The sequence below is a fragment of the Magallana gigas genome, chromosome 2, assembly GCF_963853765.1.
Source record: "Magallana gigas chromosome 2, xbMagGiga1.1, whole genome shotgun sequence".
In the NCBI taxonomy this organism is placed as follows: domain Eukaryota; kingdom Metazoa; phylum Mollusca; class Bivalvia; order Ostreida; family Ostreidae; genus Magallana; species Magallana gigas.
Genome location: NC_088854.1, coordinates 7891216 through 7918715, shown reverse-complemented (window position 1 = coordinate 7918715; position 27500 = coordinate 7891216). Strand labels below are relative to the sequence as shown.

Sequence of the window (27500 nt, the reverse complement as noted above, 5' to 3'; positions counted from 1 at the left end):
ACCAAAACTTAGGAGAAGTTCCGAATATCTATTTTTGATTTTTCTTACGGAGAATCTGATTGGATTAAACTTTACCGGCATGGATTGAAGACCCATTTCGCGAAAAATTGAAGTGAAAGCGAAAATTAAAATGTCGTTGTTTTCAACACCAAACCGTTCAACACCAAAACGAGGAGTTGGTCGTTCAAAGGAAGATGTTGACCGATTTGTTGACCGAATTCAAGAATCTGAGGTAGTCACAGAAAGTTTTAGAAAAAGGGGGGATGTCAAAATATTGCGCCTGATTTTGTAATGAATTTGTGTTCTACTTGTTTTTAATGTTTCTTGATTATCTCAACACTAATAATCGTGTCGATTGCCAGTATTGGATCTTTGTTCATTTATTCATAATCATATGTTACTTTTGGAGAAATTGAAAGGCATTACTGTCCTCCTCTCTCAAAGTCAATATTTATATCATATGTTTGGGTTTTTTTTTTTGAAAGAAAGCAGCAAGAGGATATCAGATTGGACTATTGTATTATGAAGTCAAGGAATATGATAAAGCGAAAAGGTAACAAATGATGCTGGAATCAATTTAAAGACTAAAATTAAGACATTTTCATATTGTTTTGATATGCTGGACCTGAGCGTAGCCTGGTCACAGGAAGATTATTCTTTCTAATTTATACTTGTTTCCTATCATATTGCGGGTTATATAGTATTGCGGTATTTCTGTTTACGTAATAGTAGCATGTCAGGATATTTTTAGTCTTAGTATACAGAGGCACGCTGAACATCACTGAGGAATATAATAGAGGAAACTCGCAATAACATTAGTTTCTGGAAATATTTCCGTATTTATAGATTTTTCAAAAAAATGATTTAACTATAGCGATATCATAGGACCGGATCATAAGACCTATTCCCGTTTCATCGCAATATCAAGAAACTGAACTTGACAAGAATTTGTTCAAAGCTAATTGAAGAACTGTAGCTTTATGGGAACATTTTGGGAAGGCAGGCCATGAACATACTTGCCAACCTCCAACATGTGAAAATCTGGTCATGACCAGATTTGGAAAGTAAAAAATCTGGTCATAGCGCGTAACGACATTCACGACATATTTACCATGCATTTCATAGGTATATATATACAATAGAAATATGTGTTAAAACTTATGTGTAATACTTTATTGCAAAGAAGCATTTTAACTAACAGTTGCTGATTTTGAATTTTGTAAAGTGATCTGACACAGAAAATGGAAGGTTGTGTTCAGCTAAAAAAAAAAGGCAAAAAGAGTTTCTGCTACATTAACCTTGCTTTTGAACTCTGTAAATGATGGCATGAAAGTTGTGAGTGACTTTGAAGACTTTTGTGTATTAAAAAGCATTCTATACATGACTTACCGTTTTTGAATGTTTAGTCAGATCATTTTGGGCACAAAATCCAATATTCAAATGTGCGTTACATAGAACACAAAAGCCTCGTTGTGTACTCTATTACTTTGTTTTACCTATGGGAATTCATTTTCCCAGATATGTTGATAGGTACAAAAATATCGTTTTCTTTTTGTTGGTTTTGATTCCGCTGGCCCCGATGAAGACCTTTTCTTATTGGAAGCCATCATACTTAATGATTTAAACCTTCGCTTAGTCAAAACAACTCACGATAACAATTACACTTAATGTGTCTGTTATAGCCATCGGCATTGTTTACACGTTACGTAAATCCAAGCTCATCTTGGGTTCATAACTGGAAGTCAAACGCGCAACGTAATTTACAAACCAAATCCGGAAAATGGGAGATTTTCGGGTTGTTGGACAAAAATCGGGTGAAAAGCATGACCCGCCGGGTCATAAAAAATAATCGGGTGAAGGGTTGAAAAATCGGGTGTGACCCGACGAAATCGGGTCAGTTGGCAAGTATGCATGAACATGTATCTACTATGTAAAACTTACAATTGGCATGAAATATACGCTAGTTTTTCACTTTTACCAAATTTCATAAAACATACTGAGAATATATTTGATACCAAATAATGCTTTCAACACTTATAAGTATGGTTTTTGTCTATTCAGTTGCCCAAGATTTATTTAGGTCTTTATAAACATCATCTTGGCCAACTTTCTCGATTCCTTCTTGGCCAACATTTTGAATTTTACATCCGAGTGATCAACAGACTATAGCATGTTTTTACTGTAAAATGTATTTATTATCAATTACTTGAAAATAGGACTAGGTTTAATTAGAAGAATAATTTGATAAAAATGCCAGGAGTATACATACATCTGTACATTACCAAGCAGGAAAATGATAATACAATTAAAATATATATATATAACACTTTGGTATATAGAATCAGATCAGGAAAACAGTGATCAGACAGCATCGAAAATATTTGAATCAGATAGTAAATGCTCATAATTTTCTTATGATTTGACACAAGTTCAGAGTACTTAAAGACATTTGGTCTTTTACAATATTTCATGTTAAGATATTGTTCTAATGTTACCTGCACCCCATTCCCACTTAGCCAACACAGATCTACCTGTATTTTATCAAAGTGTTTGGTAAGTAGGAAGACACCACATCCTCACCAGACCCAATGAGTAAAGGAGTACCATTATATAAATAGTGCCTGTTTAGTAGGGTAACAGTTGAAATTGACACCCCGAGAAAACCATTGTCAACCGACGCGAAGTGGAGGTTGACAATGGTTTTCGAGGGGTATCAATTTCAACTGTTATCCTACCAAACAGGAACTATTAATTTTGTTATACTGAATGTCTTTAATTTTAAAGAAAACTTAACTGCTTTTACATAGGAATAACGTGAATTCTACGGCGAACCGTACGCGCATAATTTTCGCGCATGTAACAATTTGTAGTGTTACCCGTTGCTAAGTGCGTTGCTAACGCTGAGGGTAATAGAAAGGATTATGAACTGCATCTAAACCAATCAGATTTCAGTATTCAACATGAAAGTATAACAAATATTAATACAGTTGGTGATCATGATTTGTAGTTAATATTTACCTAACCTCTTATTTAATTTTCAATTTATTGCAAAACATTTTAGATATGTGGAGGAACACATGGCCATTAGACCTCGAATTTCCCAGACTCACAAGCTGTTGGGACAAATTGAGGAGGCATGTCATCATCCAGTAGAAGCCATTGAGGCCTATAAAAGGTAGATCTTACCCTAATGTAAGATATAGGGCCCAGGAAGCTTTAAACAATAACATAGTCCAGTCCTTCATGTTACATGTACATGTAACAATTACTCAAGATTTATCTACCGGTAATGGTGGTTCAACTTTTGCTTTTTTGACTGAAACGTATACAAGTTCTCAGACGGTAAGTGTTCTAACAGCCTCATAATAAAGCAAACACCTATCTATAGATCTATCTATCTAATATAAACTTTTTTTTCCTGCAGATCATTGGAGTTGGATAGCAAGCAAAAAAACTTAATTTTGAAAAGTAAGGCAGTTTTTTTTAAAAAGCAGAATCACTTTTATTTTACTTCCTTTCACAAGGAATTCATGTGCATAAAGTTAAGATTAGAACAGGGTACTGACAAAATATGTAATAAATTAGTAGACAAGTACAGTTACTGTATCGTCTCTGTGAATACCTTGATGACTAATTGATATTTTTCCCCTTTAGTTTGTGAGCTGTACAATCGGATGAAGGATGCTGATCCTCAAGTCTTAAATGTATGATTATTTTTATGTTCATGTGTCTGTAGACTAGTGTCATCTTATCAGAAGTGGTCATTGGCTCAAATACTGACAAATTAATTTACAGATATTTGTGAAAACTATTTGAAAAATAATTCCTCAGAATAATTACATTCAGAAGTAGGGTTTTGTACTTTGTTTACCTTCATACTCCAAGTTTGCTCTAGTCATGCTTTCTGTAATACAGTGCATGTGAATATTTTCCAATTACATTTACATTTACCGGTAGTAGCTTCATGATAAATATATGTATGTCAAGATTTAATTTGCTTAATACATTCTAAGTTATTTAATGTGTTAGGGACCCATTTAATAATTATAACTCTAATGATATTTTAAACTTTATGTACAATACTTCACTTAGTACTGGTTTAGAAGAGGAGAAAAGTTCTATCCCGGCCACCCAGAGATCTTCAAACTAAAGGTACAGAGAAGATCTACATGTATTTTTAAAAATAAAAACAGTCCAACACTTGTAGATCATCAGTGTGTAAGATCTGTGATGAAAGAATATTGATACATTACCTGTAGGTTAATAAAAAGTAACCTGGGACTAAATCTTTACAAAAATAAGTACCAATGATTTATTGTTTCCGTAGGAAAGAGTTATTTCCAGAGGAGGAGGTGATGCAAAGGATATGGAAAATTTCTACCTGATGGAAATTGTGAGTATTTCTAAGGCTTTATATGTTTAACTACTGCAAGTAAAAGCATCAGTTATTGTGACTTATTGATATTCTCAGACTGCTACATTTTAATGGTATTTTTAAGGAGCTACAGTATTATTGGAATATAGATCTATTATAACTGTATAAAGTTAATAAACTGTAACACTTTTGTTTTTGATACTTAAAATTTGGATCAAGTTAGTGTGAATTTTTATTACACAAAGCATTCCCACTTTAGCAGTCTTGGTGGTTAAAATTTTTTTTACAGTGGATGCTAGAAGTACAGAGTGCCAAGTCAAAAGTATCTTTTCATGAATCTGTATTATGCTGGAGTTGTATGTTTACATACTAGCGATAGACCATGCGGGTAAAGTAAAGCACACCTATATCCCTGTAACTAACCAGCAGTTCTCTGATCCACAGAACAAGAACCAGGACGATGTTACACTGCACAGCAAGCTGCTGGAGGTGTACCTGCAGTCAGAGAAGACCCTGAGGGAGGCGTACAGGTACTGCACCGACCCAGCCAAGTTCACTAAGTTCCTGGGGCAGCAGGCGTGGCTGGAGAGGGTCCTCCAAGTGTTTGAGGTAAGGCTGGTCATCTACATTTAGGTCTCTTACATTGTGTCATAAGGGAGAGCGTTCTCATAGTGTCCATGTAAAAGCTTGTAATTCATCGATATCGGAATTCTTAAAGGCATTATGTAACCCACAGATAAATTTTTCTTTTATATGTTTGTACAGTTTGGTCTAGGGTCTTGCCTTTATTATTTGAAACCAATTTATTTTCTTCACGTATTGTTCTGTTTATTAAGGCATATGAAAAGAAAGAACAAGTGTCATTAGACCCACGATTCCAAACCCAAAAACTGATGGTTCTGATTGGTCTACTTTACTGTCACCTTACAGGGAACGACCTTATGACCTGTGTTTCACTTCTTCATCAGTAAGTTTTTTTTGGCAATTTTTAATGTAGAATCATCTAATTTTCTAATGAAGTTAGACCAGATTTTCAATAAACTGTACCTGCATTTTTTCCCCAGAAAGATATATTTGCAGCAGTTAACCTTTTATAAGTAAAACACAAACTACATGTATTTACCTCTTACAATGCTAAAGTATTCGTACATTGCTTAACTTTTCTTTAGACTGGATCAGAACCTGTTCAGTGCCAGCCATTTGTCTTCTACGAAACCGGAGTGGCAGGCCTTCTGTAGAGAGGCTCAGGGACAGCTCTACTTTCTGTTTGGTTTGATGTTGTACAAGCGAGCAGAAAAGGTAACACTCCTTACTCTCAGACAGGGACTTGAAGCTTTAATTCTGTTGCATAACTATGCACAGTGATAGTTGAACTTTAATAAATTAAGCATTGATATATGTGTAATGAATTATCTCGAATACTCTAGGTATAAATGTGAGGTGGAAGTTTCAAGCATTATCTTTTTTACCTCTGTATCTCAAATTGTATGCAAAGAGCTACACACTTTGTTGAAATTTATTACCGGTAATTTAGAAGATGATTTTAGACCAAATGAATTCCTTATTGTTTTCAGAGACAGATTTCCTGGCGGGATGCCAGCTCCTTTGCTGCTGTGTGTTTCATGGTCAGTTCCAACATTCCCCTATTAGAAACCAGAAAATCCTGGTACAAAACTATGAGTGAGGACCAGAGAAAGATGATTAACCGACTCAAAAATCTCAGCTGTTACAGACTTAGTCAAGGGGGTAGGTAATTCAAGACCATTAAAATTCCCTTTAAAGAATTAATCAAAGATGATAGATGCAGAGAGAGAGAGAAAATGAATACATGTATTTATTTGCAATACATGTACAATTAGAGAATTTTGTATTGAGAACATTGGGTGTAATTTTCACTCAATTTTTATTGGATTAATTTCATGTAAATTTTATGGGAAGTAAAACATACACTTGAAAAATATTTAAGGCCCAATTTTCCATGCACTGAAAGTATGTATATACAATACATTGTATGTCAATTTTTTTTAAAAGTAGTTGCTTACAGAGAAAAGGAATCTGATGCTTTCTTTAATAATTAGATTCTTGTTTATTCATGATAACCCTCTCTGTTCTTTTTTGCTTATGCGTCATTGATTTAACATGTTACTTCTCCCCATCACAGGATATTTACTGATCCCCCTGACAGAGAGAGGGAACGTCTCCAGGATGAGGGAGTACCGTCAGCTACAGACCGGTAAGGCGGTGGACCGACTGTATGAACTAATGTTCACCCTGAGGGAGATGAGGAACAAAGCCACCTCCTCCTTCCTGGTCATGAAGGATTTATTTATAGCCACGGCAATGGTGGCCCCCTCAAAGAAGTCTCTGGAGGCATATGATGCAGGTACTAGGGTCAATGAACTGATAATGAACTACTTTTGAGATTATTTTGTTTTCATGGTTGCTGTTCTTTTTATTGGCAGAAGCCATGATATGGTAAAGGTGGGAATTAACAGCATTTATTCATTTTAGCTTCAAAAAGAGAAAACTGGTTTATAATGAAAAAAAAACTTTTTTAAAAGGATCTTTATACATTCAGATTAAATCACTCTGCAGTCACAGACTTAACTACACTTTGGTTGATCTTTTTTTATCTGAAAATGATCAAAACTATCCCGCAAAATGTCCATTCTAGTGGCTAGGTATACCAGTAGATATTAATTCAGTCTTATTTTGTAGGAGTGTTCAGTCTCCATGAAGGCAATTTGAAAGAACTGGTGTGGATTGCATTGAACAGATACACTCCACAGGAAGAGACCCAGAAATCCTGTAAGTTTTGTTTTAGATATAATGATATTAAGTTTAACGTTTTTCCAATTAATAATTGCAATGTACATGGACAGGTTTTTAAGTATTACATGATTTCTATGTTGGACATTTTCGTGTAGACCCTCTGTGTATTCCTGACAAAATTCCGTTCTCCACCCTGGACTTGAGTTTTGTCGCCCCCGAGTCCTTGAGTCAACTGGATATCATGGTAAAGAAAATAAGTTCAAATTAACAAATTCAATTTTTAAATTGAATATTGCTGCTGAATATTTATATGTAATTTGAACAGATTTTTTTTTTTTACATGTGTGTCTAAAAACTTAAGATAATGTACATGTATGTAGTCAAAAGTTACCTTTTAAATTTTTAAAAGTTTATACACATTATCACACCTGTGTGTATAGTAGTCACATAGCAGTACAAATTTATCTTTCCAGGCTTTCTTTTTTGCCACTGTAAAATGTGCAGCATCAGCCCATGAGGAGCGCTGCAAGATGACCCGGTTTGACCAGTACCAGCCCCGTCTCCTCCCAGCATGCTTCAGTCCACTTCTTTGTACGGAGCCTCAGAGTGAATGGTGGGACGCAATGTATAAATTCTGTCACAACATTTCACGAGACCAGATTCCTAAGCTACGACTGGTCATACAGAAAGGTCTGGAGACCATCAGGCTGGGGGGCGTCCATGGGGTTTCAGTGGCTCTCATCATACACCTGGCCAAGACCTTTGATGAAAGGGTAAGTAAGGGTGTCAGTCTATAGGAGTGTAGGTCCATGCATGCAAAATACTACTCATCTTATTGTCAAACAATACAATTAAAAACACTCGTCAATGTAGTTCTTGCACTCTGTTGTACATGTGTACAGAAGGGCATGATTGTATTGATGTACAGTTCTTGTACACGTGAAGTTACCCTCTTTTCTTTGCTTGTTACACAGGTCAAGGAGTTGAAAGCGGTGGAGCTTGAGGATGGAGACCGACTTCATGCTTTGGAGAGGCGCGCTGCTCACTATTGGGAGGAAGCCATGATGCTGTTATCCCGATTGGAACGGTAAGAGATGATGTGTTTGTACCAGTCAATATACTGTAAGGTAAGAGATGATGTGTTTGTACCCGTCAATATACTGTAAGGTAAGAGATGATGTGTTTGTACCCGTCAATATACTGTAAGGTAAGAGATGATGTGTTTGTTCCCGTCAATATACTGTAAGGTAAGAGATGATGTGTTTGTACCCGTCAATATACTGTAAGGTAAGAGATGATGTGTTTGTTGGAACGGTAAGAGATGATGTGTTTGTACCCGTCAATATACTGTAAGGTAAGAGATGATGTGTTTGTTCCCATCAATATACTGTAAGGTAAGAGATGATGTGTTTGTTGGAACGGTAAGAGATGATGTGTTTGTACCCGTCAATATACTGTAAGGTAAGAGATGATGTGTTTGTTCCCGTCAATATACTGTAAGGTAAGAGATGATGTGTTTGTACCCGTCAATATACTGTAAGGTAAGAGATGATGTGTTTGTACCCGTCAATATACTGTAAGGTAAGAGATGATGTGTTTGTACCCGTCAATATACTGTAAGGTAAGAGATGATGTGTTTGTACCCGTCAATATACTGTAAGGTAAGAGATGTGTTTGTACCCGTCAATACACTGTATACATAACTTCTTGATTCTTATTTTCATGATTAAAATAGGATTTTTGTTACATTAAAGGACTGATTATGTGATAAATTTTCTTTAGATATTTTCATTTTTCAATGTCTTTTAAATATTTATGAAAATTGTCTTACATGTACTTTGCATAACATGCACTTTACACTAGCTTACTTTAACAAACCTGTTAGTTAAGTTGGAATATGACTTGTTTTTCTCTCCATCAACAGGAAGATGAACATAGCCTTGCCCAAAGACAGGTTATTTATTGATGACCGCCCCATGAGTTTGGATGACAATCAGATCAAGTACTTGATTGAGCAGTCCAAGTTCTCCTTGGCAACCGTTGCAATGCGAGAGGGGCGCTTGGAAGAGGCTAGGGAACAGTTTCTGAGGTTAAAACTTCCTTGGGCATCATACAATCTGTCTCAGGTCGGTGTTGGATCTCTCCTTTTTGTAGGCTATTGAGCATTTGCAATCCAATTTGTTATATGTACATAAAGATGTACATATATGGTTTCACAATGAGCTTGATAAGCCATGATCTTCACATTCCAAAAACTTATTATTTGGTTCTATGTACAAAATAATATGAATGTGTATTAATGTGTATTTCAAAAGTACTTCATTATTGCAGGTATTCAGGTAGATAATGATATTACAAATATAATTAACAGTCATGATATTACGTGTAGGTATACACATATATTAAAGTGTACATACATGTATATGTATATCATTTGTTTTAATGATTTGCTTAAAATTTAGGATATTTTTGTGTGTTTATTATCTTACTTATGTAAAGACTGTTTGATAATTGTAGATATATAGGAAAATGGCTGATGAGACCACAACCTCTGATGATGAATCAACCAATCAGAAACTAGCTCTTGTAGAGCAGTCTTTAGATGCCCTCTATCAGACAATGGACAAAATCCAAGGAGAGAAAAATCATGTATGTACATGGTGTGCTATTGTCTTTAGTATTGTTTAAAAAACTAGACTCTTGTTGCAAAAGCAACAAAAAGGTCTTCCGTTTTGATATACATGAATCAATTTAACCATAGACATTGCTTCTCTTACATAGAGAAAATAGTTGATATGATAATTATTGTGAATGATATATCCAAACGTTACTTCCATGTAAAACAACGAGATTGAAAAAGAAATCAATTTTTGAAGTACACTCTGTGACGACCGGAAGTAATGCCGAACTAAACAAAACAGGTTAAACATTTGCACAATCATTAGTCAATCTTTCCTCAAAGTTTGGTTGTTAACGTTTCTGCCAAGTCTGAAATCTCTTTGAAACAATAGTTTTTGTCTGGAGACGGGAAACGGACGAACGGAAGTGATTAATAAGAAAAGCTGGTATTTTTCGTACATTTGCTTAGCGTACATCACTGTTTATCAGGCTAGATGAAACACCCAAGAAATTCAGTTAAACTTGTTTAAAATATGATTTATTTGAATCCTTCCGGTGAAAACCGGAAGTGACAGTTGACAAAATAAAACCCGCTAAACATATCATCAATCAAATATCTATCATTCATGAAAGCTTTGTGTCTCAGTCACTTACAGTGACAAAAATCTTGCGGGCATCAAATTTGTAAAATGGAAAGCTACATAGAGATATTTGAGATATCTCACCGGAAGTAACAGTTATTTGAAAATTTAACATTATAAAGATGACACATCTAAGATTGTATACTGATATATTCATTCCATGTAAAAGAAATAAATAAAGAAAAAACATAATTTTTGTAGTGCTTCCTGTGACGACCGGAAGTTACGCCGAACAAAATAAAATAGTTTAAAAACATGTACATATATAGGTCTATCATCCCACAAAGTTTGATTGTTCAAGTCGACACCATTTATGAGATCTCGTCGAAATAAGGTTTTTTGTCTCGGGACAGGAAACGGACAAACGGAACTTCTCAATGTAAATTGTATTAAATATTTTTTGTATACTTGCCTTTTGTACATTATTTTTCATGGAGCTCACTACAAATATCAAAGGAAAACAGTTAAACTGATAAAAAGTTCGATTTGTTTGAACTCTTCTTGTGTAGACCGGAAGTGACAGAAGACAAAATGAAACCTGTTAAACATATTTTCAATGAAATGTCTATCATCCATGAACGTTTTGTGCTTTGATCACTTATAGTTTCTGAGAACTTGTTTGTACAAAATGTGTTTCAAAAAAGCTACCTGAGATATTTGAGATATCTCACTGGAAGTAGAATTTTTGTTGTTGATATAACATTGCATTGATAACCTATGTTTAGATTTATACTTATATATCTATTCTATGGCAAAAGAATTTAATGCGTAAAAGTAGTTATTTTTGAAGTGCTTCCGGTGATGACCGGAAGTTACGCCGAACAAAACAAAATAGTGTAAACACATGTACATACATAGGTCTATCATCCCACAAAGTTTTATTGTTCAAGTCGTTACCGTTTTTGAGATCTCATCGAAATAAGGTTTTTTGTCTCGGGACAGGAAATGATCAAATGGAAGTGCTTAATGTAAATTTTGATAAATATTTTTTGTATACTTGCCCTTTGTATTTTATTGTTCATTGAGCACACTACAGATATCAAAGACAAAAAGTTCAACTGATAAACAGCTCCATTTGTTTAAACTCTTCCTGTGTGGACCAGGAGTGACGGAATACAAAATGAAACCGGTTAAACACATCCTCAATCAAATGTCTATCATCCGTAAAAGTCTTGTGCTTTGATCACTTATAGTCTCTGATATCTCGTCGGTACAAAATGTGTTTCAAAAATGCTACCTGAGATATTTGAGATATCTCACCGGAAGTAGAATTTTGTTGTTGATATAACATCGCATACATAACTTATGTATAGATTTATACTTATATATTTTTTCTATGGAAAAGGAATTTAATGCGTAAAAGTTATTATTTTTGAAGTGCTTCCGGTGACGACCGGAAGTTACGACGAACAAAACAAAATAGTTTAAACACATCTACAGCTATAGGTTTATCATCCCACAAAGTGTGGATGCTCAAGTCTTTACCGATTCTGAGATCTCGAGGTGACAAGCTTTTTCAACGCGGGACAGGAAACGGACAACCGAAAATGATTTTTAACAAAATGAAAAAAACGCCTCGAGATATTGTCATTATCTTTCATTCCAGAAAATTTCACAAAAATCTGTCCAGCCATCTCTGAGAAATCTTGTGGACAAAAAAAATGAAAAAAAAAAAATAATAAAAAACATTACAATCACTATAAGGTCTTCCGTTGGAAACAGAAGACCTTAAATAACAGTTCTTTGTTGTGTATACATGTAGTTCCCTGTATCATTTAAAGTTTTGGTTCAAGTATTTGTAATTTCAGAAGCATGGTTGAAATCATAAATATCAGCAATAGAAAATCAGCAATAGAAAAAACCCTCCACATACTATAAAAAATTATTTATTTACACATTTATGCTATGCACAAGTCATACATGGTAATAGTTTTGAATCTTTTTGTAGGAGCTTCATCGAATTATCCCTAATGATATTGATGAGTGTGTTTGCGAGATAGAAAACCTTCGTCGGGCATCACTTGGAATTTGTAAGTTATAAAAGTAGTTGGACACTTGAATACCAGGGCAATTCAAAAATATGGAATTGCAATGAAAAAAAAAAAGAATTTGCAAACAAGTACATTTACATAAAGTCCTAAGTTGATTGAAAGTTGATATAAAAACTTACTTAAAACAGAATACAAAATTTTCTTTCATTGAAAGATATTTCAAATACAATTTAAAAATTAACTTACAAATGATGCAACAAATGAGTATCAATCCAGCAGATACATTGTACATTATAGACTGTAGGCCTGTTTACACATGTAAGTTGTTAAGATCCCTGAACTGTATAAACACAACACTTGTATCCCTCAGCTGTGGTGGACAGTGTGTCACGGTATGAAGATGCCAAGGATGATGTGTCGGGGTATGATGATGAGGACACGCCCAGTTACAGCACCCCCCGGGCCAGCGAGGATGTTGGCGAGAACTCTGTCCACGAGGAGTCCTCTCTGTCTGTTCTCCCCTCCAGTAGCAGCACGCCGGCCGTCAAAATGAGATCCCCAGCAAACGTCCATTTCAGTTTCAGTGAGGTAAAAACAGCTACACTATTAATTCAGCTATTTCTGTTTTAGCCTGAAGCTAGTAAGATTCTGATTTTTTGTGTGCACTGGTTACAGCAGAGAGGTAAGAGCAGGGCGAGCCCCGAGAGATTAGAGGCGCGACTCTGGGCCTTGGAGTCCAAGCAGCAGACCACGCTCGAGTTGATGAGTGAACTCAAGGAACAGCTGAAAGAACTCAGGCAGGAACAGAGCCATTTCAGAGAGCTGGAGAAGAGGATGATGGTAAATACCATTATGATATTTGTCATATTGCGCCTTTGACAAAATTAGTAACATTCTATATCAATGGTACTGTATATTGTATGTAAGAGCTCAAGATTTCCTGCAGATTTCATTTAAGAATGTGCCATTAAAATGTAAGCAATTTCATATTTTGCTACTTTAAAACAAAAAATAAAAATTTTCTGTGATCTAGAAGAGCTTTAAAGCACAATCAACTTTCAGACTGAAATCTCCTTTTATATAGTTAAATCATATTTCATGGTTCTTTTTGTAGCATGATCCTTTCTGTACATGCAGTATAACATTCAAATGTTGTGTATTGTAGGACCATATCCTGATATGCAGTACCCAGCCACACCACCCACAACCTTACATACCCCCCATCATACCTCCACCCCCTCCCCCGATTCCTTACTCCTCCCAGATCCCTCCCCTACCCTCCCAGTACTCCTACCCTGCTGCCTCCTGGGTACCCTCCAGTTACAGCTACTCCCAGCCAGTCTCTCCTATACCTGGAGGTGGGCCCATGTCCAATCGGCGTCAGTTTGGGAGGGCCGGTCAGCTAAGGCCGGAGTTTGAGGAGGACCTTCACCAGTTTGGGGAAGACCTGTATATAGATGACGGGTCACAGCCTCTGCCTCCAATGTGTGCCAACCCTCAACAGCAGCTAGTCCAAGAATGGCCTTTTGCCAACAAGGCTGGAGTTGAAGGTACATACATATACTTAGAATAATTAAAAAATCATTTGAAAAGCAAAGGAACTGAAATTGTGTACATCAGGCATTAGAAATTCACAGTTGAGTGATAATACTTTTAATTTTAAGTTTTATTTGATTTGATGTATGTACATGTACCTCTAGATTTTATCTACAATTTATACAGCATTTAGTATGTTGATTTTGTATTACATACATGTACATGACAAACAATATATAGCCTTTGAACTTGGTACATGTACTTGCATCTTGGTGCTAATAATATGAATCCAGTACTTTAGTACAACATTTGTGATGCATGATGTTTTTTTTTAATTTCAGGAAAGTCAACCATTACATACACCCCGCAGCCAACAGCAGCCAATGGAATGCCGCAGTCCGGCTACCTAGCGAACACATTGAGCGGACAGTCCATCCAGTACTTCACCACTGCCCAGGGTATGTAATCACAGTCTTACTTCATCACTGCCCAGGGTATGTAATCACAGTCTTACTTCACCACTGCCCAGGGTATGTAATCACAGTCTGACTTCACCACTGCCCAGGGTATGTAATCACAGTCTGACTTCACCACTGCCCAGGGTATGTAATCACAGTCTTACTTCACCACTGCCCAGAGTATGTAATCACAGTCTGACTTCACCACTGCCCAGGGTATGTAATCACAGTCTGACTTCATCACTGCCCAGGGTATGTAATCACAGTCTTACTTCACCACTGCCAAGAGTATGTAATCAGTCTTACTTCATCACTGCCCAGGGTATGTTATCACAGTCTGACTTCACCACTGCCCAGGGTATGTAATCACAGTCTTACTTCACCACTGCCCAGGGTATGTAATCACAGTCTTACTTCACCACTGCCCAGGGTATGTAATCACAGTCTTACTTCACCACTGCCCAGAGTATATAATCACAGTCTTACTTCACCACTGCCCAGGGTATGTAATCACAGTCTTACTTCACCACTGCCCAGGGTATGTAATCACAGTCTGACTTCACCACTGCCCAGGGTATGTAATCACAGTCTTACTTCATCACTGCCCAGGCTATGTAATCAGTCTTACTTCACCACTGCCCAGAGTATGTAATCACAGTCTTACTTCATCACTGCCATGGGTATGTAATCACAGTCTTACTTCACAACTGCCCAGGGTATGTAATCACAGCTTTACTTCACCACTGCCCAGGGTCTTACTTCACCACTGCCCAGGGTATGTAATCACAGTCTTACTTCACCACTGCCCAGGGTATGTAATCACAGTCTTACTTCACCACTGCCCAGGGTATGTAAACACAGTCTTACTTCACCACTGCCCAGGGTATGTAATCACAGTCTGACTTCACCACTGCCCAGGGTATGTAATCACAGTCTTACTTCACCACTGCCCAGGGTATGTAAACACAGTCTTACTTCACCACTGCCCAGGGTATGTAATCACAGTCTGACTTCACCACTGCCCAGGGTATGTAATCACAGTCTTACTTCACCACTGCCCAGGGTATGTAATCACAGTCTGACTTCACCACTGCTCAGGGTATGTAATCACAGTCTTACTTCACCATTGCCCAGAGTATGTTATCACAGTCTTACTTCACCACTGCCCAGGGTATGTAATCACAGTCTTACTTCACCACTGCCCAGGGTATGTAATCACAGTCTTACTTCAACACTGCCTAGGGTATGTAATCACAGTCTTATTTCACCACTGCCCAGGGTATGTAATCACAGTCTGACTTCACCACTGCCCAGGGTATGTAATCACAGTCTTACTTCACCACTGCCCAGAGTATGTAATCACAGTCTTACTTCATCACTGCCCAGGGTATGTAATCACAGTCATACTTCACAACTGCCCAGGGTATGTAATCACAGTCTTACTTCACCACTGCCCAGGGTCTTACTTCACCACTGCCCAGGGTATGTAATCACAGTCTTACTTCACCACTGCCCAGGGTATGTAATCACAGTCTTACTTCACCACTGCCCAGGGTATGTAAACACAGTCTTACTTCACCACTGCCCAGGGTATGTAATCACAGTCTGACTTCACCACTGCCCAGGGTATGTAATCACAGTCTTACTTCACCACTGCCATGGGTATGTAATCACAGTCTTACTTCACCACTGCCCAGGGTATGTAATCACAGTCTTACTTCACCACTGCCCAGGGTATATAATCACAGTCTTACTTCACCACTGCCCAGGGTATGTAATCACAGTCATACTTCACCACTGCCCAGGGTATGTAATCACAGTCTTACTTCATCACTGCCCAGGGTATGTAATCACAGTCTTACTTCATCACTGCCCAGGGTATGTAATCAGTCTTACTTCACCACTGCCCAGAGTATGTAATCACAGTCTTACTTCATCACTGCCCAGGGTATGTAATCACAGTCTTACTTCACAACTGCCCAGGGTATGTAATCACAGTCTTACTTCACCACTGCCCAGGGTCTTACTTCACCACTGCCCAGGGTATGTAATCACAGTCTTACTTCACCACTGCCCAGGGTATGTAATCACAGTCTTACTTCACCACTGCCCAGGGTATGTAATCACAGTCTTACTTCACCACTGCCCAGAGTATGTAATCACAGTCTTACTCCATCACTGCCCAGGGTATGTAATAACAGTCTTACTTCACCACTGCCCAGGGTATGTAATCACAGTCTTACTTCACCACTGCCCAGGGTATGTAATCACAGTCTTATGAGAGCAGGACTCCAGTTTTTGGTTAATATTGACATGAACTGAAAAAATAAATTTTTTAAACAAGTATACTAAATCAATGCATTTCACAATTTTACCGTATAAAAATTCTCCTTTAATTATGATAACCTGTTTCTTTGAAAAGGAAAAAAAGAAAAGGAGTGAAATTTAAATGTTAACTACGTTAATGAAATATAGTCTTTTATGTATATTTATATGTACAATGTGTATATTTTGAATATTGCAGAACAAAAACCAATGCCTGGCCCTGGATTTTTCTCCTCTCCAAAGCCAGAGGCCCCACCCTCAGCATCAGTAATTGCCCAGGCTCTTGCAAAATCTGTCTCCCCCTCTGTGACCCCAGCATTCTCCTCCCTGGCTGGCCAACCCACTCCAAGTATCTCAGCTGGCTTACCTTCAACTGGTGGAACAGGTAAATTGTCTTAGAAATACCATTTGTGTTTTGATGTAACAAAACACTGTTTATATATTAAAAGCTTGAGTTACATTTTTGAACAAGCATTTCTTAAAACAATATCAGTAAATTATGGATGTGTTTTAGACCCTTGTTAATAACAGGAGATACATGTAGCTGTTTCTGATTTTCATGACAGACATTTTTATTTTATTTTTTCTTTCAATTGCTGTCCACAGCTGGGACATCCTTGCCCTTGTTTGGCAGTCTGATGGCCGCCTCCAAATCTCCAGACAAGGTCCTCTCTGGTGAGACAGCTGCACAGGGAGATCTCTACAACCCGGGGAAGTTCTCCTTCTCCTCGTCTGCAGTGTCCAGCTCAGCCAGCACTGGCTCTGTGTTGTTGATGGGTGGAAACGCTGCGAGTCCCAGCGGTGTTCAGGCAACTCAGAGCAGTTCTGTTCCAAATGCTTTCACTGGATTTGGAGCCAAGCCCCCAGTGCCTGGCTCCTCTCTGTCAGTGACCACAGCTGTTAATCAGATGGGAGGGGGGTCTATCTTCTCCTTCAGCAAGCCAGTGTTTGGGGCCACCACAACAACAGCATCATCAGAAACTGCCAGTGGTGCATCTCCATTTTCAAGTTTTACAGGATTTGGATCATCTAGTGTACCCGCATTTGGTGGACTTGCTGCCAAATCTGACAAAACTACTTCAGTAAGACAGTCTTTTAATTATACATGTAAAAGAATGTCAATTTGGTGAAAATGTTTTTAATATCTTTTTGAAAGTTACTTTCAAGATATGAATATGTTTATGAAAACCTGGCATCACCATTATTTTACTGTTTGAATTGTAGGTGATAGGCCAAACAACTCCCACTCCTAGTCCTGTGAAACCAACAGACACTTCATCCCATTCCACTCCTTCCCAGTCACCACGGAAACGCAACGACAGCACAACCATGGAGGAGTATGAACCGAATGTGGACTTCAAACCAGTAATTGACCTTCCTGATCTGGTGGAGGTCAAAAGTGGAGAGGAGGACGAGGAGGTGCTCTTCTGTCAGCGGGCCAAACTCTTCCGCTTTGATGCCGACACCAAGCAGTGGAAAGAAAGAGGTATTGGGGAGATGAAAATCCTGAAGCATCGTACGCAAAACAGGTCCAGAATCATGATGAGGCGGGACCAGGTGCTGAAGCTGTGTGCCAATCATCAGATCTCCAAGGACATGAAGCTGACCACAATGGCCAACTCTGACAAGACCTGGTGCTGGGTGGCCAATGATTATTCCGAGGAAGAGCTTAAAGCTCAGAAGCTTGCTGTCAGGTTCAAGACAACAGAGTTAGCTGAAAAGTTCAAGGAGGTGTTTGAGAAGTGTCAGAGTGAGTCTGAGGAGGAAACTGAGAAGACAGGGACGACTAAACCTCAAGGTAACTATGACCTTTGACAGATAAAACAGGAAACTAGAATATATCCAAAAATCAAATTCATACTTACACTGGTAGTTAATTGTTACATGTAAACTCATTTCACCAGTTGCAACTGAAGTACATTATGATTCAAAAATTGTGTTGTAAATTTTAGCCCAAAAGCAAGTCGGTTCTACTGAAGAAAAACCAGGAGATGGAAAGCAGATGTCCCTGAAGGAAATGTTCAAACCAAAGGAAGGCACTTGGGTTTGTCAGACTTGTGCAATTCCAAACACTCCTGATGCAGTGATATGTGTGGCATGCAGCACTGGGAAGCCAGGTGTGGATCCCAAGGTAGTTAAGGAGGCGGTCAAGAAGAACACTCCAAAAACCCAGAAACCCAGCCTGGCCGAAATGTTCAAACCCAAGGCAGGCTCATGGTCCTGTGATGGCTGTCTCATCCAGAATGATGGCGACAAGCTGCGATGTGTGGCATGTAACACACTGAAACCTGGAGTCAAGCCCGAGGATGTGAAGGAGGAAAAGAAGACATCCATAGGGGGAGTTCAGTTTGGATCTCAGTCCACAGGTAATGCATGCTTGTGAGCTATCAGTACCAGTTTAAGCTGGAGTTAAATAAGTGTTTTGTAGACGTCTATTAAACTCTTTCAAATCATTGAAGCTCTTATCCAAACTTTACTTATTTCCTCTGTTTAAAAAGTGTTGGATTAAGTTTTATGTTCTTTTAATTTCAAAAATGCATCTAGTCATACCTAATTTGAATTATATATGATTTTAAGAAAAAAATGGGAGGTTCAGAATAAAATCTATGCATTTAATAATCAAGCAATATACAATTATTTAATGCTTGAGCAGTCAATAGACCAGAATATTTTTCCCGAGGTGCAGGGAACAGCTCAGTATGATGTATTGCCCGAGGCCAACTGCCGAGCCAATACATAACGAGCTGTTTCATGCACCGAGGGAAAAATTCTGGTCTATTGACTGTTCAAGCATTAAATAATTGTTTTATTACCTAATTCCTTTTTTAGTTTTCTGGGTTTACAATTTGCATATTGCAGATGGTTTTCGTGCCATTATGCAATATACTAAGATTTTTTTTTCATCTTTTACATGCACCAAACCTGTTGCATGCATTACAACATCTTAATTTAATATTAGTTTACACAAAGAAGGGGGAGTTTTCAACCCATTAGATTTTAAATTGTCTTTTACCTTATATGAGGCTTTAAAACTGATGATTATTTGATACTCCATTTTGATAACATTGAATTTGGTTTCACCAAGTACTAAAAACAGCGTCTATGTAAAGGAATATACATTCCCTGAGAAAGGATGTAACATTATAACATACACGCATTCTGATATAAGTTGCCGGTCCAATAGATCACAGTCTATTGACCTGCCGTCCAATAGATCACAGTCTATTGACTGGCGACCTAATAGATCGCAGTCTATTGACCGGCAGTTCAAAATAGATGCAAATATTTAATTTGTAATAAAACAACAAAATCCCTTTGATTAGATAATAAAATGTTTTAGCAATTGAGAATGTCAAAATTTACAAAAGGACTAAGGTACATGTAGGTTCAAGTACATGTATAAGAGCTTCATTTTGATAAATTGATATAAACTATTTTAAAAGTAACACTGAAGAGTAAAGCTTCACTATTTAATGTGTTTTTGCTCATTGAAAATTTAGAGTTGATAGAAGAACAAAGTATGCAAATTAGAAATTTTTACTGAAATGCATGTTCATAATCATCTTAGGCAAATCAGGATTTACTTTTGGAGGAGTTGCAGCCAGCAATGTACCAGCTACTGGTGGTTTTGTGTTTGGAACCACAACAACAGCCAGTTCTACAGCTTCCTCTGGAGGCTTTGTTTTTGGATCCCCATCTACAACAAAAACTAGCACAACAAATGCTGCAGGAGCTGGGTTTGTGTTTGGAACTCCAACCTCAACAACAGGTAGCACATCATCCACTGGCTTCACATTTGGTACTTCACCTGTAAAAACGGCATCAGCAGACACCACCTCAACACAAGTGGAGGCACCTCCTGGATCCACCTCTGCCTCCAAAGTCACTCCTGCAAAGCCTGAGGTGACATCAGCCACATCCACTCAAGCTGTCTCCTCTAGTGTTGGCTTTCCATTTGGTACATCTGCTTCCAAGGCAACCGGCTCTTCAGAGTCTAGTGGATTTAACTTTGGTGGAATTAAGACAGGCTTTTCATTTGGAGGTCCATCATCTACAGAGGACAAAAAAGAAACACCAACTTCAAATGTAACTAGTTCTACTGAAGCTGGTGGTTTTAATTTTGCTGGAATGAAAAGTTCTGGGTTCTCATTTGGAACTCCATCAACTAAAGATGGAAAATCAGAGACACTAGCAACCGATAGTGATAAAACAGAAAACAAAGGAGACAACTCTAAATCAACAGCATTTGGAACTGGTTCAAGTTTTTCCTTTGGACAGAAATCATTTACTTTTGGATCCAAATCTCCTGAACAGAAACCTGATTCCAGCAGTACTAGCACCGTTACCCCAAAACCTGTTGCAACATCAGAATCCCAAGGCAAGCAAGAGGATCCCAAATCTGCAGGTTTCCAGTTCAGCAAAGAACCCACTGTGTTTGGAGCTAGCAGCAGTGGAAAGTCAGGATTCCAGTTTGAACTGGATTCATCTGCTGCAACAGCAGAAAAGAAAGACAAAAGTCCATTTAAGTTCACTTTCTCTCCATCAAAGCCAACATCAACAGTTCCAAAATCTCCTGAAATTGACAAGGATGGTATGTACATCAACAAGGAAGGAGAGGATGATCATATATTCTTTGAACCGGTGATTCAGCTCCCAGAAAAAGTGGATGTGGTCACTGGTGAAGAAGATGAGAATGTTTTGTTCGAGCATCGAGCGAAACTTTTCCGCTTTCACAACAAGGAATGGAAGGAAAGAGGTCTTGGTGATATCAAGATTTTAGAAAACAAAGCTTCAAAGAAAATCCGGGTATTGATGAGGCGAGAACAAATACTGAAGATCTGTTGCAATCATTACATCACAGACAAACTTGACTTAAAGCCAATGCCAAACTCTAATGGAAAAGCCTGGACTTGGTATGCCATGGACCACTCTGATGATGAGCCAAAGTGTGAGCAGTTCTCTGTCCGTTTCAAAACCCCAGAAATTGCGAATAAATTCAAACAAGCCTTTGACAATGCTAAAAAGAAGCTGTCTGGATTGGTGTCCACCGAGAGAACGCCCAGTTCTCCAGCAGCCTCGGGCACTTCCTCCAGACCACCAGCAATCCTACAGACTTTGTTGAGTGAGGATGACGATGTGATTTATATCAAAAAAGAAATGGCTACCCCAGCTCAGGTTGAAATGGCTCGGAAATTCAAGTTACCTGACCACTTTTACCTGTATGAAAATGCCCCTCCTTGTCCTGGGTGTATAGGATGTGAGGATTACAAGGAAGGCACCAAGATCACCCAAAAAACCAAGTCTCCTTCACCAAAGAAAGGTCAAGGTAATAATAAAGATAATTATTTAGAATTTCAGATAAAAGGATTTTTAGCATAGAATTGAAATCCCATACCTGACAACTGATACTTATGAACAATATTTTGTCAGTCCAAGACAAAATTTACCACCTTTCTGTTACTTAGCTACTAACTAGTGTTAGTGTCAAACCCTGGGTAATGCTTTATATAAAATCCTGCACATGTATTATGTTTAGCTTATAATTATCATCTTGTATGTTTAAATAAAGATGTGGTTTCCAAGACGTCAGACACTGACTCTTCATCCTCTGGAGGACTTTTTGGTGCCTCAGCTGCTCCCCCTGGTGGATTATTCAGTTCCCTTGCAGCCGGGGGAGGGGATTCCAAGGAGACCACAGGGTTGTTTGGTCAGCCACTGTTTGGGGGTGGGGAAGGCTCCTCCTTCTCGTTCTCTGGGCTAGCAGCCAATGTAGACACTCAGCCTGCTGCTTTCAAGAAAGGTTTGTTACATGTACATGCAAGTGTAATACATGTTCCCTTCGAAGGAACCCTTGTGAATTATGTTAGAGAGAAAACAGATTGTATGAATAATTGTAACATTCAGTGCAAAATCCTGTATGAATAATTTTAACATTCAGTGCAAAATCCCTGTAGGCTTTTTATTTTTACCTTCCTCTTAGTGAGAGTTGAAAGTTTTTAAATCAGAAATCATGGATTCAGTTCATTCTAGTTAATAAATACTGTTTTGGCAAACAATAAAAAGAATTCTTCAAACGTTTCAGACTGGGTAGTTTTTAGCAATTGATGTTTTTCTGCTTGGGAAGTTAATGGTGTAATATTATCACCTGTTGATTTGCACTCTCTGGGTTTGACAGATGACAGTAAGCCATTCAGCTGGTCTGGGGCCGGTCAGAAGCTGTTCAATCAGGAGGAGGGACAGGAGGATGGGGAGGAGGTGACCCAGGGAGACGACCCTCACTTTGAGCCAGTGGTTCCCCTCCCCGACCTAGTGGAGGTCAAAACAGGTAATCTCTTGATCTACCCTCACCTGTCCATTGTGATAATTAGATGTTGCATTTAAGGGTCCTCCACACCTTTGGAAAAAGTTATGAATCCTGGCCCAAACTTCTAAATTACTAAAAGAAATGGATTTCTTGCATGTGTTGGACTTGAAAATGACAAAAAAAATCAATTTTTTGAAAAAATCAACTTTAAAAATTTTACTGCCAATTATGGAAACAAAAGTCCTTGCAGTAATTGAACTTGGGACTTGCGGGTCTGTAGCTACACCCAATGCACTACAGAGACAGACACAATGATTTGGTGATATATGCTATCATAATGGGTTAAAATTGCCATGTTGAGATGTACTGTTATAAAAAGTAGAAGTCACAAGGTGGTTAGTATCCCTATTACATGTAGTGTTTCTCAGTACATGTAAATGATAATAATAAAAGGGGGCATGGTGCCACACCATGCTATGTTGCTTTAGATTTAACTTTAACAGTAAAGGTTTGACAGTTGATAGAATTGGCCTGTTTTTGTAGGGGAAGAAGATTTTGAGAAGCTGTTTTCCCATCGGGCAAAACTGTTCCGTTATGACAAGGACACAAATCAGTGGAAAGAAAAGGGAATTGGAGAAATGAAAATTTTAAGACACAACGGCACTGGTAAGTAAACATGGGGATAGAGATAAGAATTTCTGGACAATGTATATTCCAAACATCATCAGTGTGTGTTACACAGAGTATGTTTTATTATTTGCATGTACATGTTGCATGTTAGTTACCTGGTATACATGTATAATTCACCATCTACAAGTTTTAATAACCAATTACAAAGGGATGTTGTTAATACTTCTGTCTTCATTTTAGGACAATACAGACTGCTTCTGCGAAGAGAGCAGGTCTATAAGCTTGCTTGTAATCAGTGGTTAACCCCTGATCTAAAATTCCAACCAATGTCGACCTCAGAGACAGCTTGGTGTTGGGTGGGTCAGGATTTCAGTGACAATGAAGCTAAATTAGAGCAACTTGCTGTAAAATTCAAGGTAATATAAAAGCTAATATTTTCAAATGAAATTTTTTGATTTTGATATTTGTTTCTTACAAAAAAATATGCTGAGTTATTTAGATTTGTGTAGTTATTACAGTTATATATTTTTTTAGAGTATTGAACTAGCAAAAGAATTCAAGGATAAAATCGATGAATGTCAGAAAAATTTGATTGAGAATCCACCAACAGTGTCAGCAGAGCCTCAGCAATCAGGTAGGCAGTGAGTCTTAAGTAAAGTTTGACCAAGGACAGGCTGAATTCAGGCTCCGAGGTCAAGTTAAATTTACTGTGCTGGATGTACATGTATTGTCACCGAGTATTTCTTTAAACACAGGAACCACATCTCAGGAAAGTCCAGAAGAAGAACATGGCAGTGATGATAAAGATGATGATGAGGAGGAAGACGATGATGATGAGTATGATGATGTGGAGGAAATCCTGCTGGAGAAGCGAGTGACGTTCCAGATGATGGAGGGGAACCAGTGGCAGGTGAGTAGCCCTAAAGATGGCAGATTATACATGGTTAATTAAAGAGGGCAGATTATACATGGTTAAAGATGGCAGATTATTCATGGTTAATTAAAGAGGGCAGATTATACATGGTTAAAGATGGCAGATTATACACGGTTAATTAAAGATGGCAGATTATACATGGTTAATTAAAGAGGGCAGATTATACATGGTTAATTAAAGAGGGCAGATTATACATGGTTAAAGATGGCAGATTATACACGGTTAATTAAAGATGGCAGATTATACATGGTTAAAGAGGGCAGATTATACATGGTTAAAGATGGCAGATTATACACGGTTAATTAAAGAGGGCAGATTATACATGGTTAAAGATGGCAGATTATACATGGTTAAAGATGGCAGATTATACATGGTTAAAGATGGCAGATTATACACGGTTAATTAAAGATGGCAGATTATACATGGTTAATTAAAGAGGGCAGATTATACATGATTAATTAAAGAGGGCAGATTATACATGGTTAAAGAGGGCAGATTATACATGGTTAATTAAAGATGGCAGATTATACATGGTTAATTAAAGAGGGCAGATTATACATGGTTAAAGAGGGCAGATTATACATGGTTAAAGAGGGCAGATTATACACGGTTAATTAAAGAGGGCAGATTATACATGGTTAATTAAAGAGGGCAGATTATACATGGTTAATTAAAGAGGGCAGATTATACATGGTTAAAGAGGGCAGATTATACATGGTTAAAGAGGGCAGATTATACATGGTTAATTAAAGAGGGCAGATTATACATGGTTAATTAAAGAGGGCAGATTATACATGGTTAAAGAGGGCAGATTATACATGGTTAAAGAGGGCAGATTATACATGGTTAATTAAAGATGGCAGATTATACATGGTTAAAGATGGCAGATTATACATGGTTAAATATGGCAGATTATACATGGTTAAAGATGGCAGATTATACATGGTTAAAGATGGCAGATTATACATGGTTAAAGATGGCAGATTATACACAGTTTCATCTTAATATCATAAGGAAAGTATTTTGCAGACATCTTTTAACTGTTTGCTGTGTTTATTCGTAGAACAAGGGGACAGGTGTATTGAGGGTGATTTATGACGATGACGTTAATGCCAACAAAGTGACGTTCACCACGGACAAAAAGGAGGACCTCTGTAATCATCTCATTGCCATGGAGTCCATTATCAACCTGTAAGTCTTTATTTTAGATAATACATTTGAAGTTGTCTTTACGTTTTATGTTTTAAATAAATGATAATTATATTCTTAAAATCCGCATCTAATGCATAATTATTTTAAATTACCTAACTGTTGTCTGTTTAGTGACAAGAGCAAGCATTTCTGTGAATGGCACCCAATTGACTTTGCCACAGATGAACCAATCAGGCGGGGCTTTAGAGCGGTGTTCAGCTCAGTTCCTGCTGCGGAGGAATTCTACAAAAGTTTCCAACAGGTCAGCTTCCAACTATTGTGCTTCTAGAGGTTCCTTGTTATCATGTACATGTAGCATATAGTGAAGTCTAGCCAACCTGACAGTTTATATACATGTACTTTCTACAAATAAAGTTTGTCCAAACATAAACCATAAACCAGGTATTTTATTAGTTATCCAGGTTCAATCTTTGGCTTCATGGTTTATGGAATACAAGCACGGGTTAATCCCGTACACCATTGATTGGACCTGAATAATGAATTTATTTCCTATGTAAACTAAAATCTTTTTCCTTTGTCCAATCAAGGGTGTTTTACACTTTCAAGATTACCATTAACGCATTTAACGCTTTGTGACATCACCTTTAATGCATTGTGATGTCATGATATTTACCTTCGGCTCAAGTACAGTGTATGATGCTTAACAACTGGTTTATTAGCCAATTAAATCCTGTGTTACAAGCTTTATAGGAAATAAGATATCATATGATAGCTATTGGCCCAAAAAATGTAAGTTTTGTTTATAACACTGCAGCATCTGGTCAAATTCTAATGTATTGGTGTACGGTGAAACACGCTTATAAAATGAAGTGCCATGGACAGGCAAATTTGCTTCATTGTAAGTGTAATTTGTTATGATTTTATGCCTCAAGTTTACAACATGTCATAGAGTCACGTGGAATAAAAATCACTTTGCTGCAAGTGTCAATTCATTTTAAGCGTGTTTGTTATAACCATGTTTTACTGTATTTCTATATTTAAAATGAGAATAGCTGATTTTTTTTTAATGAAATTGTAGTTATTTTACTTTTCAGATCTTGCAATAAAATTGAAAATAGAATACTTCTCCGCTGCATTACGTTTTGAAATGTTTGGCCAGAGAAACTAAAGATCAAGTTTTCTTGGCCCTATCAGTAATTAAATTAATTAAAAAGTGGAATTTGGAAATGATTGAAATCTTGTTTTTCCCAGGGACGCACTTTGGCCCGTGACTCAGAAATCTCTGAGCGAGACATGGAACCCCGGGAACTGTTGGTGCCAGAAGTACATGGGCGAGGAGCTAACGATGACTGATGATAATACGAGTGTAGTGCCATTTTTTCTCTGGAGATCCGAATCATTCATAGATTTTATTTCTAAACATCAGAGATTAATTTCATGTGTAAAATGTGGCCAAGATGAACAGTGCTACGATTATAATTTATGCGTTTCTCTTCATACATGAATCAGAAAGGATTGATCCAGCGTTTACCTTTAAATCTAGAGTCATCTTGTTTGTCTAAATACATGTACATTGTAAGAATTGTATTATAAGTAAATGTATCACAAATTTGCTTGTTTACTGATACAATCTTTGATTGTTTTTCTACATCTCCTGTCTGTATCTCTTCTTCTCATTGTGAATCATGTTTGTAAAGCTGAACAATTGTTGAAATACATTTAAAAATGGAAAACAAATGCCTTCTTTTTCATTCAGTTGAGTT

General features: G+C 37.6%; 1 protein-coding gene across 1 annotated transcript; it reads left to right on the top strand.

The window, feature by feature from the left end:
* The first annotated feature begins 52 nt into the window (after positions 1-52).
* LOC105323093 (E3 SUMO-protein ligase RanBP2) lies at positions 53-27474 on the top strand. The gene is made up of 37 exons (XM_034444012.2): positions 53-232; positions 486-553; positions 3062-3175; positions 3425-3468; positions 3655-3704; positions 4093-4152; positions 4328-4393; positions 4820-4984; positions 5212-5342; positions 5545-5674; positions 5950-6121; positions 6537-6758; positions 7094-7183; positions 7303-7391; positions 7621-7920; positions 8122-8234; positions 9072-9273; positions 9665-9796; positions 12356-12437; positions 12769-12986; positions 13074-13238; positions 13564-13948; positions 14276-14392; positions 16917-17102; positions 17324-17799; positions 17942-18515; positions 18670-19083; positions 20286-22043; positions 22287-22517; positions 22893-23042; positions 23565-23687; positions 23892-24067; positions 24186-24285; positions 24407-24561; positions 25649-25776; positions 25909-26038; positions 26989-27474. Exons 1-37 carry the CDS (start codon positions 131-133, stop codon positions 27088-27090), a joined length of 7920 nt encoding a protein of 2639 aa, XP_034299903.2. The 5' UTR covers positions 53-130; the 3' UTR covers positions 27091-27474.
* The last annotated feature ends 26 nt before the right edge of the window (positions 27475-27500 follow it).

Coding starts and splice junctions, on each gene's coding strand:
- LOC105323093 (XM_034444012.2), top strand. CDS start 131: ATGTCGTTGTTTTCAACACCAAACCGTTCAACACCAAAACGAGGAGTT. Junction 7,921..8,121: donor CCAAGACCTTTGATGAAAGG/GTAAGTAAGGGT, acceptor CTTGTTACACAG/GTCAAGGAGTTGAAAGCGGT. Junction 22,044..22,286: donor TTCACCAAAGAAAGGTCAAG/GTAATAATAAAG, acceptor GTTTAAATAAAG/ATGTGGTTTCCAAGACGTCA.